The sequence below is a fragment of the Tachysurus fulvidraco genome, chromosome 7, assembly GCF_022655615.1.
Source record: "Tachysurus fulvidraco isolate hzauxx_2018 chromosome 7, HZAU_PFXX_2.0, whole genome shotgun sequence".
Classification (NCBI taxonomy): domain Eukaryota; kingdom Metazoa; phylum Chordata; class Actinopteri; order Siluriformes; family Bagridae; genus Tachysurus; species Tachysurus fulvidraco.
This window is the reverse complement of record NC_062524.1, coordinates 28,280,701-28,295,721: the sequence shown is the minus strand read 5'-3', so window position 1 is coordinate 28,295,721 and position 15,021 is coordinate 28,280,701. Positions and strand designations below refer to the sequence as shown.

Sequence of the window (15,021 nt, the reverse complement as noted above, 5' to 3'; positions counted from 1 at the left end):
TTGTGCTCATGTCATTTATACAGCTACGTTCAGAGTCTATATATAACATGATTTATTCACTGTTCCTTTTTTATTATATAGACATTACAGTATCTAACTCTACATGATCTTTGAGTTTTGAATGTACAGTTTCATTAAATCTAACTTATTGGTTTTGCTGAATTATACAGGATACATTCATGGCTCTCAGCAGTAATCAGTCAGTGTCTCCATGAACTTTCACAGACAAATGTAATAAAATCTGCATGTTGTTAGGGGTGAAGGAGCAATATGAAAGGGTACGAGGAAACAGAGGTAACGGAATAAACGTAAAATACGTAAAAATAAAGCGTCTAGGGGTGAAGGCGCAACATGAAAGGGTACGAGGAAACAGAGGTAACGGAATAAACAATATTTTTAATGAGAATAACAAATTTCACATGTACAACTGGGGTTATGTCTTCAGGAGCCGACAAGGCCAAAATTAACAGAAACAACTAATTTTTGTACCCTTTAAATTCCCTACTGTGCAAACAAAATAAACTACAATTCCTTCCCTAACTCCCTGTACAAAAACACAATCAATAAAAGGTTCAAACAAAAATGGCATCGGTCTCCCTGCTGCCCCAATAATACTATGTTCACATATTTGCAGGTTAGCTAATAAGACCAAAACGGGGCAATCCAGAGTCAAAGCCAAAAGAACAGGCAATAATCAGCATTAACAGGAATGTCTAAACACACTAATATCACAGACAACTCACACACAATACTAACTAGCAGCAAACGAGTAACACAAACACAGCAATTGAGCCAAAAAGCTAAAGCAGGAAGAGGTGGTGGAGGCTTTTATAGGCTGCAGGGAGTCAGCTGACCAGGCAGGGCGTGGCACCAGGCAACCTTCAGTAACCAATCGGTGTTCATCCTGCACAGAAACACAGACACCTCCCAAAACAGAGAACAAAAATAAACTAGAATTGTAAAGTTTTTCACGACAAACTTTGATGTTGGCTTTGAAGGTGCAAGTATTCGCAAAGGCCGGTGCTTTTTGGAGGCAAGTGGACAGGAAGATTGTGAAAGCTACTGGACCGCTAGGGTGCCAATACTTTTGTAGGCGAGCGGACATGAGCATGTGACGTGATCCAAATACCCGTGAGTCAGTTCCCCTCATTGTGCTGAGTGTTTTGATATATGACATGTCCATGTTGTGCTAATTTTTAATTTCACTTATTTTGGGGGTGGGGCTACATGTGACGTCACGTGATGTCACCAGAATACCCGGTGGGGTGCCAATACTTTTGGCGAAAAGTGGCTACTGAGGGTTTGGACATTTCATGTCAATTCTGCAGTCTTTATGGGATTCTACTTATTATTATTGCATAGAACACAGAACAGAAGCCGTGCCTGAGCTCTGCGCATGCTGCGTGTGTGAGAGCTTGGAGGACTTTTTGGAATTCCCCATTCAAGTCTCTGGAATGTTCGATCGTCGACTACGGGAAAACCGAAAGTTCCGATCGGAACCCTGAAATAAAAGTTCGTCCGGAGTAAGGTCCTAAAGAACCTGTCCGAGTTTGGTGTAAATCGCTCGAAAACTTGCCGAGTTATAAACCTCCAAAAGTTTATAATGGAGGTCTATGGGAAAAAAGCTATGAGCTTCCATACCAGGAATGCCGGAATTCTGATCGCTTAGAAAAGTAATAGCAACCAACTACAGACCAGGGTCTACGACATATCTGGGTTTGGTGCATGTGGCTCGAAAGCCCTAGGCCACATTTTTTTCGTAGATTTTTGGCTTAGAATAATAATAATAATAATGATAGTAACTAGATTTGTAAAGTTCGTCACGACAAACTTTGATGTTGACTTTGATGGTGCAAGTATTCGCAAATGCCGGTGCTTTTTGGAGGCGAGTGGACATAAGGGTCAGTGTTACTTTTGAAGGCAATTGGACAGAAAGATTGTGAAAAGTACTGGACCGCTAGGGTGTCAATACTTTTGGAGGCAAGCAGACATGAGCATGTGACGTGATCCAAATACCCGTGACGCAGTTTCCCTCATTGTGCTGAGTGTTTTGATATGTCACATGTCCATGTTGTGCAAATTTTTGATTTTCAAATGACATCACATGACCTCAGGTGACATGACCAGAATACACGTGAGGCACTTCCCCTCATTGGGCTGAGTGTTTGGATATACAGTATAACATGTCCATGTTGTGCTAATTTTTGATTTCGTTTATTTTGGTGGCGGGGCTACGCGTGACGTCACCAGTATACCCGGTGTGGTGCCAATACTTTTGGACAAAAGTGACTACTGAGAGTTTGCACACTTCATGTCAATAGTACAGTCATTATGGGATTCTACTTATTATTATACTGCATAGAAGAGTACATGTAATTTTTACTGTTGAATGAACGATAGATAGATAGATAGATAGATAGATAGATAGATAGATAGATAGATGTGGTAAGTGTATTGACTGGGGGCCAATACTTTTGGAATCATAGGATTGATAGTGTGGAGTTGAGAGTTACATGTATTGAGAGTCTCCTTTACATCTACAGAGAACACAGAAGAGAAACCATGCCTGAGCTCTGCGCACGCTGCGTGTTAAGAATTCCCCAATCAAGTATATGGGAGTTTTGATTGTCGACTACGGGAAAACGGAAAGTTCCGTCGGAACCCCGGAACCTCGAAAACCTGCCGAGTTATAAACCTCCAAAGTTTATAATGGAAGTCTATGGGAAGAAAGGCCACTTTGAGCTTCCGTACCGGGATTTCCGGAATTCCGATCGCTTAGAACAGGAAAAGAAACAAACTTCAGACCAGGGTCTACGACATATACGGCATGTGGCTCTAAAGCCCTAGGCCGCATTAAATTTTATAAAAAGTTGTCTAAGAAAAATAACTCCAGCAGGAAAACAGAATGTTGGCCAACAGAAAAAGGACGTAACATTGTAAAATATCAGCACATTTTTTTAGTGTTGTGTAAAATACTGATTTTGGTGGAAGCAGCAATTTAGTTTGTAAAACATCAGGAAGACATTATATTATATATTTGAAACATATTACACAAGTCTGTAGAGAAAGTCTGGACACTTAACATTCATCACTAATAAGGTAGGGCAAGGCAGCAGAGGGAAGGATAAACAACCTGAGGCAACGTGAGAGATAAACCTGAGAGGATCCAGACACAAAAAGTGCTCCTGTATCTTCATCATCAAGGTGTCTGTAATGATGAGTCGTAAGACTGAGGATCCATTTGCAGCTTTAATAGATAATCTCGGAAACAACAGGCAGAGTTCAGTACCGGTAAACACGACAGTGTAGGTAAGGCAAAAACGTAGTCAGAACAACAGGCAAAAGGTCAGGGCAGGCAGAAAACAGTCGTGAGGCAAAATACAGAAACAGATCAAAAAACCAGAAACAGGAATAATCAGACAACGCTCAGAATGATAGCCGTAGCAAATCAAGACTTCGCAATGGGATCAAGGTCGTTTGCTTATTTAAGTGCGCCAGCTGATAGAGAACAGCTGGTGCACTGATTAGGCTGAGCGGGGTGTAGTGGGAAGTGTAGTCCGGGAGCGCTTAGTACTCCGGAGACGATTCTCTCCGTTGTGGGTGTGGAGGTGAGGCAGGTGTGCTGATCATGACAGTGTCCAGTTAAGAGGGCAAATCTGGCCGTGCTCTCGGGGTGAGAGGGGCATATACTCTGTCTCTGGTCATTCACAGCAACACTAGTCAATTGTCTATGTCTATGAGCATGTGAAGATAAAGTGAAGAAAGTGAAGATAAAGTGAAGATAAAGTGAAGATAAAGTGAAGAAAGCTTTAATTCGAATGTGTCATTCTGACCTATGACAGAACATGAGAAGTGGAAAAACATAAAATATTTTATATCATATAGTGATGTGTTGTATTATTTGGATCTCCTCACGGCTGAATACACCACAGGGTCTCTCTGTACTTCAGCATCCGTTACTGTGGTTTTCTTCCTGTAACACAGCAGTATATTTCACTATCTGAATCAGGAGGAGACTTTATCACTCCTGTGATTTTATACCTAATTATTTTCCTTACTTTAACTCTTTATCTCTCTCTGCACTGTGAGCTTTAATATTCACATCAGCGTAAGTCAGTACATCAGGATTTTCTGTAAATAAAGAAAAAATAATCAGATTAAATGTTACTGAACTGAACAAATATAAAAACTGAACTAAACACATAAACAGAAAGATTCATTACTTGCCTTTTTCAGCCAAATCCACAAAGTTGTTAATATTATAATTAATAACACAAAAGGTCCAGCAGATATCAGAAACCATGTAGGGCGAAAATCATCTGTACAGATTAAGATATAATCATAAATGTAAGCAATTTTTTATTTTAAAAAAATGGAAGAAAAATAATACAGAAATTTTTATATCAGTTACTTCAATAAGTTTGTATTTGTTATAAAAATATAGATCATGTGCTGATGCATAACATAAAAGTCTATAACAGAGTTTATACAACACACACTAAGACCTGTGCTGAAGTAAACTACAGATCACTGAAGTACTGATGAAGTATTTACTATATCTGAACAATCTGAAGAGTAAAAACACTAAAGATTAAACCGGGAAAGTGTTTATTCACCTCTGTCTCACTCCATCATGAATATTCATTATTCTTTTCTTAACTACAGTAAAGTGATGAGAGTTTAGACTCACTGACGTACCTGAGACGTCACAGAGCTGTGTGATGTTGAGAGAAGTTGTTTTATTGCTGACAGGGTTTGCAGACACACAGATGTAAGTGTTAGTGTCATTGTGTTGTATTTGAAGTGGGAGATTGAGTGGAACACTGAGATCTGTGTTATTGGTGATGGAGATTCTCTCATTCTCTCTGTACCAGGATAACTTCACATCTTCTCCATTCTCCACAGAACACAGGAGGAAACACGACTCTGTGGAAATCACACTTCGCTTTCCTCTTTCATTTATTATTACTGGAGTTGATACTGGAGCTAAAAACACAAACACATTAAATACTTTAGTCACATGAAGCAGAATGCATCTTTAATCATTAACAGAATTCCCACTCAATGTAGAAAATAATTTCCCAGGACTTCAGGATTATTTCTACACCCATGATGCCAGTAGAAAGCTGTGATGTAGCAGGGTTACTGTTTCACCCTGAAGATTATTTCCCTATAACAGCAGCACATCCCCAAGTGTTAAATTTCCCCAAACGTGCATTTTTTTATTTAATAATGGAAATCTGATTATTTGTTTAAAGTTACATTTAATTACAGTGAATAAACACTTCTGTCCTGAAGAGATGAAAAAACTTACAGCTGTAAAACTAAAAATTACAGCTTTACCTCTGGCTGTTACAAAGCACTGACACTGGAGACTCCTTCCATAAATCTCTTTACTTCAGCAAATCAACATCGATATTTATTTCAAGCAAGTTGTATTAATTTATTTTTTATTAATGATGAAGTTATGAGACTGAACACGGACATGAAGGAGACATGAAACACTTTTACTCACCATAAACACTGACACTGAAAGTCCTAGATGAGAAACTTCCATTGATGACTTGTAATAAATAAACTCCAGAATCAATTCTGCTGATGTTCCTGAAGGTTAAAGCTCCACTGATTCTGTCCAGCAGCAGTCGCTCTTTAAACCTCTCATTGATGTCTGTAACAGTTTCTCCTTTATACACATAACTCATCAATATCTTTTCCTCTAGTTTCTCAGGTCCATAAAACCAAACTATACGAGCATGACTCTGAATCCCAGTTATCCCAGTATGGAGAGTTATAGTGGTTCCTTCCACTTCCTGCAGTGTGACCGTCTCGTATCCAGCTTCACACAATAAACCTGCATCACAGCTTCAGCTTCATCATTTCACTCACAAACTATACTGTGATGTGTGATTGTGAAGGAAAAACACAAACTTACAGCACAGCAGGAGAAGAAGAGTCCTGAGAGTCCTGATTTCTGCTACAATATTCACCAGGATTTGTCCCATTGCCCTGAACATCATCGTCACTAAAGAACTTTGGGATCGATGAAGTTCATCAACATCACTTCTGTAGCTGCTGTTCACAACCAACCTTACTGTTAGATTAACATGAATAAAAATGTGAGTAGATTCACAAGATCTGGAGCAAATGTATTTTATATTCCTCACCTGAGGCTTCCAGTAGCTGATAAAACACCGGTTTGATTCCATGCACCAACACCATCTACGTTACAGAGCTGATGTTCTGATGTTCACAATTCACCAAATGGACCTTAACCTGAGGAAACAAACATAAAACCTACATCAGCTGCAGGATTTGCAGCACAAGTTTTACTAGTTTAAGTTTACTTATACATTTAATATTTACTTTCACTTCAAAAAAGTGACATGTTGACTGGCTAAATTAAATGTCTTCCTCGGCATAGAGAGAACAAACCCCATACAGGACTTCTCATATATGAGAAGGGAACGAAACTACAGATAAAATCGTGTTAGAAATGCTCGGCCGGTCAAACAGACACATCTTTTACTTTTGATGAACAACAAAAGAGGTTCACAACAATGAAGCACAAAGTCATCCATTTGTTTTATTCTTTTTTTCCTGTGGCCACAAGACTGCTCTTCCCCTGAACTCTGATTAGCACTGAATATGGCCATTGTTCTAACATGCAATTCTGTAGCGCTGACATCGCTTCTTTTCTCCTTCACATCAGAAATCACATACTGCATCTTTGTGTGCAACAGGGTGTTCTGCGTCTGTCTCTTCCCCCTCTGTCTCATTGTATTGCCTTTCTTTCTCATTCTGAACTTTTTCTGTCTCTGGCTCAGTTCCAAGACCTAGACTTTTACTCTGTTGAATTGATTCTGAGGCAGTTTCATCTTAATATAGAGAATGAATAACAAACCTATTACAATCATATTTTAAATACAATTGTTAGGCTTTAGTGCTAATTAAATTTATGTTCTTGTAATGTTACTCTTACATTCAAATAATTTAATGACTATATTTCTTGTTATCAAACTCTAGCATATTCAGAATCCTTTACTGTCAGCCAGTTTAAAAACACTTAGCTGTAAGTGTCTGATTTACCTGCTGGAGCTTTTAATCAATGTTTGCAGTGTTGAACTGCCTTTAGCAGCCTCCCTTCGCTCCTTCTCTCTCTGTCTCTGTCTTCTTTTTTGTGAAGACATTGTTTTTTATTAGTCTTTTTTTGGGGGGGGGGTCTAAAACTTTGCTAACAACAGAAAATGTTGTTGTTTGTATTAGATCTGATCGAGAGTACAATAATTTGATTAGACAAACAGCTAATTGTAAGAACGTGAATATGTTGTACAAGTTGTTATCACTAGTAGAAGACCAAGAGCAAAACATTACCGACATAAATACAAATAAAATTCCGCAGATTCAACCACTGTTTTGCATAAACTACCTGTTAATTAACGCGACAGCTTTCGTGAACTCGTGAACTTTCGTGTCGTGTTCAATCCGAGAGCGCCGCAGACACATACAGTACTGTGAGTGATGCTGCGCTTGCGGCGTGCGGAGAGAGCTGGAAAACCTGGAGCGGATTTGCGGAATCAGCAGAATGCTTTGAGCGGAGCGGTGGGGGTGGGGAACAGGGGCACCTCAGTCGATGAGGGCAGGGGGCAGTGGCTCTGGCACCCGGCCACCCCTCTGTGCACGGCCCTGTTTCTGTGTGTCAGTGGTGGTTGTTCATTAAAAACATGTGTGTTAAATGTGAATCTGTGTCTAATTATCTGATCATTGTTCAGGTAAAAGGAAGGAAAAACAGACTCTAAGGGAATCCATCCACTTCTGGATGGCACCACATGATAAAGATTTTTTCAATATTCTGAAAGATGCCAATAATTCTGACCCATACACAATGTGTTCTAATTTTCCTGCATTTTTAACATCCATAATATTATTAGCCCAGTTTAGGCTGTGAAATGTCTTTAAATGACTCTTGTAGATCCGATTCATTTCAAAGATTCATTTAAAAAGATCCGTTTGTTTGGATTCAGCACGTGACTAGAAACTTCTGGAAGATTCACAAATAAAATGCCTGGATGTCTGATCATGATTTACTTTATGCTCTGCTTCCACCTTGTGGTCAAACTCTGTATCTTACAAAGATGTGGGATTTCGGATCAAAATGCTGTGTGTACAAACATGGTTAATAGAAACTGTACCCTAGATGTGAGACAGGAATATTCCTGGGCTTTAGTAAGGACAGCCCTATAATCCACAGACAATAAAAGTGTCTAAACACAGACTAGTGATATTTAATAAGCAGAACAGGGCTGAACAACAGACACTAACTGATGACGACGACTTAAAGATTAAAAATACAAAAACAAAAGAGCTGATAGAGTGCAGGAGGGCCTGAGATTCATATCCTGGAACACAACAGAAGGGAAGTTATTATAGATGATAATGATGTGTCAAGTTACAGACAAGGTAATAAATGAACATTTTAACAGGAAATATTCAAAATCAAAATGGTCATTACCCAGTAAGAGAAAGGCGAGTTGTAAAATACCCAGTGGATTATGAGACTGATGATGTCCCTAATGTGAGCATTGATTATTGTTACAGGGCAGTATGTGGTGTTCCCCAAACCTATAGGGAGGCCCTAATGTCACCTGAGGGCCCTGAATGAGAGTGTGTAATGAAGGAGGAGATCGACTCACTTAAAGAAAATGACACATTTGTGCTGACTTCTTTACCAGTAGGCAGGAAGACAGTGGAGGGAAAATGGGTATAAAATGCAGATACAAGATAAATCTTTAAAGCTAGATACAGTATGTACAAAGGGCTTCATGCATGTGAAATGTACCTGAATACACTCCAGGTTCTGATCGGCAGTCAAAGGTTTCTCAAAATTTTGACACTTGTCACATTCTAAGATCTGTAAAGTTTACAAAGTTTATATCTCTACACCGTTGAAACAAACAAACAAACAAACAAACAAAACAAAAACAACACATACCCAGTTTTTTTCATTGTCGACTGTCAAACCAGTAAAATCTGGAAGATATTTTCAAATCAATTTTTCAATTCAATTTATTTCTATGGCGCTTTTAACAATTTCACATTGTCTCAAAGCAACTTTACAGAAGTATGGAAACAGAAGAGAGAGGAAAAAGAAATACACATAATAATAATAATAATAATAATAATAATAATAATAATAATAATAATAATAATAATAATAATAATAATAATAATAGTGAATATATAGAATACAATTTAATTTAAAAATTAATTTAAAATAATATATATTTATCACTATAACTAATGAGCAAGCTGGAGGTGACGGCGGCAAGAAAAACTCCCTGAGATGATATTAGGAAGAATCGTTGAGAGGAACCAGACTGGAACAGAAAGGAACCTCATCGTCATTTGGGTGAAGATACAGTATGGCATTTCTTGTTTTATTGATGCCAGTGTGTTCTCCAATTGGAGAAGAATAAATTATTTAAAGACTTCCTTCTCTTCCTTTCTGATTTTAACCACTCGTCTTCTCCCAGACCAGAGAGCTCCATCTATATCACATTATAGCAGGTTATTTATCATTAATTTTATTATTATTGTAGATTTCCTACAACTTCTATTTTCCATAGCTCTAAACATACAGATTACAAATAATATTAAAAAATACAAATATTATATTAGTAGCATCGCTTCTTATTATTATGACAAACATATTTATTGTAGTTAATGTCAATTAATAAAAGTTACAGCATGAATAAGAACATTATCAGTATTATTATCAATGTGTATTTTCTCACATGTCCGTTATCTTAATAATAATTTAAAAAAAGGTTTAGAATAATATAATAATTTAATAATCACAATTAAACCGACACAAACAATAAAAGTCGACTGTTAAATCTAGTCTTTCTAATCAAATATAATGTTGAAAAAAAGCACAGAAACTATAAAACACTGATAAATCCTCAAGTCATTAGCAGTAGTAGAACGGACTTTTGGGCTGGACGCTAAGATGGACTGCACATGCGCAGAAAGCTTGGGTCAGATATCATGACGCATAGGATGATTTGATAAAACACTCAAGCCGTAAACAAAGGAGGGGAAGAGAACACAATGGATGAGTTCCTGCCCTACGGGATTAAGGAATGTAATGACAGCATTCCCATCAGCATCATTCAGCACTAAGCTCACAGTGAGGTAAAGTGCATTACTGTTTATTTACACTATAATATCCTTTAATATCCTTTATGGAGGAACTGCACGGACCTATCAGCAAACAGCAAACCTATCAGCAAACAGCAAACTTTAGTCAAGTCAAGATGCTTTTATTGTCATGTCTGTGTAAGAGTCCTATTTGGACTGTGAGACAAACATGTTCCTGCTGTAGAGATGAAATGTCTCTCTCTGGACACACCTTTACTGTCCTCACTGCTGGTTTCACCCGTTTGATCAGTGGTGTGTATTTGGGTAGCATGATAAAATGCTGTCCTGGGATGTGGGGGACTAGTGGTTAAGGTGTTGGGCTATTAGTCGGAAGGTTGTGAGTTCGATTCCTAAGTCCACCAAGCTGCCACTTAACCCTCAATTGCTCAGTTGTATAAAATGAGATAAAATGAGATAAAATGTAATTTGCTCTGGATAAGTGTGTCCGCTAAATGCTGTAAATGCATGAAAAAAGAGAGGCATTTAGACTGACCCAAGTGGGGGAGGGGAACAGCCGTGTTTATGTAAGAGTATATATACATGGTATATATAAGAGTTACCCCATACACCCCTCACACACACTCTTCACCCCACACACCCCTCACACACACTCTTCACCCTCCTGCAATCTGGAAAAAGGTACCAAAGCATTCGGGCCTCACGACCAGACTGTGTAACAGTTTCTTTTCACAAGCCATCAGACTCCTTAATAACTCAAACTGAACTGAGCACACCACACACACACACACACACACACACACACACACACACACACACACCACCTGAATGGACTGTACAGACCTACACCAAATACACACACATCCATCAAACTGTTTACATGCTGTTATTGCACACTTTTTGCCCTTTGCACACACCATCTCACATTTCAGGCATTTGCTGGTTTGAACAATCCTTTAAATTATCTCATGTAACTGCTGCTATAACACTGTGTTCATTCTAGTATATAGTATATATAGTATAACACAATATTGTTTAACATACAGTATTTACACTGGTGCTGTTTCTGTTTATTGTCTTCTGTGTATTGTCTTTTTTTTGTATTGTCTTTTGTCCTGCACTGTCTTGTCTGTCTTGTTTGTCTTGTCCCACACTGTGTACACCAGGTTGTACACATACACTATGTATCTAGGACTTACTTACTAAGTCTTTATAGCTCTGTCTTTTTTTAATGTAGCTTCATGATCCTGGAGAAACGTTGTCTCATGTCACTGTGTACTGTAACAGATATATATGGTTGTAATGACAATAAAAGCTTCTTGACTCTTAATTGTACTCTTTGCACTTATGTTATATGCCATCCATCCATCCAGCTCATCAAAAGTAAAAGATGTGTCTGTTTGACCGGCCGAGCATTTCTAACATGATGTTATCTGTAGTTTTGTTCCCTTCTCATATATGAGAAGTCCTGTATGGGTTTGTTCTCTCTGTGCTGAGGAAGACATTTAATTTAGCCAGTTAACGTCACTTTTTTGAAGTGAAAGTAAATATTAAATGTATAAGTAAACTTAAACTAGTAAAAATCGTGCTGCAAATACTGCAGCTGATGTAGATTTCATGTTTGTTTCCTCAGGTTAAGGTCCATTTGGTGAATTGTGAACATCAGAAAAGCAGCCGATGTTGATGAACTACATCGATCCCAAAGTTCTTTAGTGACGATGATGTTCAGGGCAATGGGACAAATCCTGGTGAATATTGTAGCAGAAATCAGGACTCTCAGGACTCTTCTTCTCCTGCTGTGCTGTAAGTTTGTGTTTTTCCTTCACAATCACACATCACAGTATATTTTGTGAGTGAAATGATGAAGCTGAAGCTGTGATGCAGGTTTACTGTGTGAAGCTGGAGACGAGACGGTCAAACTGCAGGAAGTGGAAGGAACCACTATAACTCTCCATACCGGGATAACTGGGATTCAGAGTCATGCTCATATAGTTTGGTTTTATGGACCTGAGACAGCAGAGGAAAAGATATTGAACAGTCTTTTGTATAAAGGAGAAACTGTTACAGACATCAGTGAGAGATTTAAAGAGCGACTGCAGCTGGACAGAATCAGTGGAGCTTTAACCATCAGGAACATCAGCAGAACTGATTCTGGAGTTTATTTATTACAAGTCATCACTGGACGTGTCTCATCTAGGACTTTCAGTGTCAGTGTTTATGGTGAGTAAAAGTGTTTCATGTCTCCTTCATGTCCGTGTTCAGTCTCATAACTTCATCATTAATAAAAAAAAAGGAGATACAACCTGCATGAAATAAATATTGATGTTGATTTGGGGAAGTAAAGAGATTTATGGAGTCTCCAGTGTCAGTGCTTTGTAACAGCCAGAGGTAAAGCTGTAATTTTTAGTTTTACAGCTGTAAGTTTTTTATCTCTTCAGGACAGAAGTGTTTATTCACTGTAATTAAATGTAACTTTAAACAAATAATTAGATTTTCATTATTTAATAAAAAAATACACATTTGGGTAAATTTCTGTTGTATAAAAGCAATAAAACACTTGGGGATGTGCTGCTGCTATAGGGAAATAATCTTCAGGGTGAAACAGTAACCCTGCTACATCACAGCTTTCTACTGACATCATGGGTGTAGAAATAATCCTGAAGTCCTGGGAAATTATTTTCTACATTGAGTGGGAATTCTGTTAATGATTAAAGATGCATTCTGCTTCATGTGACTAAAGTATTTAATGTGTTTGTGTTTTTAGCTCCAGTATCAACTCCAGTAATAATAAATGAAAGAGGAAAGCGAAGTGTGATTTCCACAAAGTCGTGTTTCCTCCTGTGTTCTGTGGAGAATGGAGAAGATGTGAAGTTATCCTGGTACAGAGAGAATGAGAGAATCTCCATCACCAATAACACAGATCTCAGTGTTCCACTCAATCTCTCACTTCAAATACAACACAATGACATTAACACTTACATCTGTGTGTCTGCAAACCCTGTCAGCCATAAAACAACTTCTCTCATCATCACACAGCTCTGTGACGTCTCAGGTACGTCAGTGAGTCTAAACTCTCATCACTTTACTGTTGTTAAGAAAAGAATAATGAATATTCATGATGGAGTGAGACAGAGGTGAATAAACACTTTCCCGGTTTAATCTTTAGTGTTTTTACTCTTCAGATTGTTCAGATATAGTAAATACTTCATCAGTACTTCAGTGATCTGTAGTTTACTTCAGCACAGGTCTTAGTGTGTGTTGTATAAACTCTGTTATAGACTTTTATGTTATACATCAACACATGATCTATATTTTTATAACAACTACAAACTTATTGAAGCAAATGATATTAAAAATCTGTACTTGTCAGGACTCAGCCCGGACTTTGGCCATGTGCCTTTTGTTTATGTTCGGTGTTCACGTGTCTGCCCCACCCTTGTCTTTTCCTCCCCACCTCTGCACACCTGTCCCTCATGTGTCTTGATTATTACTGTATTAGTAATAGTATAACTTCCTGTCCGTGGGGGGTGTTGCAAGCCCGTGTTTTGCCCCATGGATTTTTTTTGTCGATTTTTCTGTTCGGTGGAGGAGGATTTTTTTTCTCCCCGCCCTCCCTCCCCTTTACTGCTTTCCAAGAGGTGGGTCTGGCTGCGGTGCATCGGGGTTTGCACTCGGCCCCCCTGCTCGGCTGTGGACGTCGCGCGGCCCCCCTTGCACGGCCGTGGACGTCGCACGGCCCCCTTGCTCGGCTGTGGACGTCGCGCGGCCCCCCTGCTCGGCTGTGGACGTCACGCGGCCCCCCTGCTCGGCTGTGGACGTCGCGCGGCCCCCCTGCTCGGCTGTGGACATCGCGGCCCCTGCTCGTCTGTGGATTGCTCCCCCCAACCTGCCTCGCCGTGTGCCTTGCTTCCCCACCTGCTCCCCCCCACCTCGCTCCCACCACCTGCCTGGCCGTGTGCCTCGCTCCCCCCTCCTGGACCCCGTCGTGACTGTCAGGACAGATTGGCATGTCGGGAGCCGCGCCTCGAGGGGGGGGTACTGTCAGGACTCAGCACGGACTTCGGCCATGTGCCTTTTGTTTATGTTCGGTGTTCACGTGTCTGCCCCGCCCTTGTCTTTTCCTCCCCACCTCTGCACACCTGTCCCTCATGTGTCTTGATTATTACTGTATTAGTATTTAGTTAAGCCGCGTTGCCTTGTGCAGTGCGGAATCCTTTATTTTGTCCTGTTGTCTCTGTTTCATGTATTTTTAAGTTAATAAATCCCTGGTTTTGTTAAGCTTCCTGCATTCGGGTCAGTTTTTATTCCCCGCGCCCATGACAGAAGGATTCTTTTCTTTTTTTAAATAATAAATTGCTTACATTCATGATTATATCTCAATCTTTACAGATAAACCTGATCCTCCACCTTCACTGATTCTTGTTCTGATATCAGCTGTACTTTTGTGTTATTAATTATAATATTAATAATTTTGGGGATTCGGCTCAAAAAAACAAAACAAAAGGCAAGTAATGAATCTTTTTGTTAATGTGTGTTTAGTTCAGTTTTTATATTTGTTCAGTAACATTTAATCTGATATTTTTTCTTTATTTTCAGAAAAAATTGAAGAACTGACTTTCGATGTTTTAAATTTCATCACTCACAGTGCAGAGAGAGATAAAGAGGTAAAGTTGTGGGGAAAATGATTTGGTATAAAATCACAGGAGTGATAAAGTCTCCTCCTGATTCAGATAGTGAAATATTCTGCTGTGTTAAAGGAAGAAAACGCCATATTAATGGATGTTGAAATAGAGAGAGACCCTGTGGTGTATTCAGACGTGAGGAGATCCAAATAATTCAACACATCACTATATGATCTAAAATGTT

General features: G+C 39.0%; 3 protein-coding genes across 8 annotated transcripts in view; 1 reads left to right on the top strand and 2 right to left on the bottom strand.

The window, feature by feature from the left end:
* Positions 1-15,021, bottom strand: part of LOC113649943 (natural killer cell receptor 2B4-like) — a 469,259-nt gene that overhangs the window by 242,632 nt on the left and 211,606 nt on the right. The gene's annotated exons all lie outside the window — the stretch shown is intronic.
* Positions 1-15,021, top strand: part of LOC113649997 — a 174,692-nt gene that overhangs the window by 102,947 nt on the left and 56,724 nt on the right. Inside the window, exon 14 of the mRNA XM_047816683.1 lies at positions 12,920-13,207. Coding sequence (XP_047672639.1) covers positions 12,920-13,207 — 288 coding nt within the window. The remainder of the gene's footprint in view (positions 1-12,919; positions 13,208-15,021) is intronic.
* LOC113649945 (signaling lymphocytic activation molecule-like) lies at positions 3,697-7,559 on the bottom strand. Of its 6 annotated transcripts, none has more exons than XM_047815939.1 (7): positions 7,427-7,559; positions 6,165-6,273; positions 5,933-6,069; positions 5,516-5,851; positions 4,699-4,986; positions 4,059-4,131; positions 3,697-3,973 (listed from the first exon to the last, which is right to left on the bottom strand). In XM_047815939.1, exons 3-7 carry the CDS (start codon positions 6,015-6,017, stop codon positions 3,898-3,900), a joined length of 858 nt encoding a protein of 285 aa, XP_047671895.1. In that variant the 5' UTR covers positions 6,018-6,069; positions 6,165-6,273; positions 7,427-7,559; the 3' UTR covers positions 3,697-3,897. The 6 variants fall into 6 exon arrangements, with proteins under 6 accessions (XP_047671895.1, XP_047671894.1, XP_047671892.1 ...); XM_047815938.1 differs by having other exon boundaries at positions 5,933-6,072; positions 7,427-7,558; XM_047815936.1 differs by lacking the exon at positions 7,427-7,559 and adding an exon at positions 7,087-7,104 and having other exon boundaries at positions 5,933-6,072.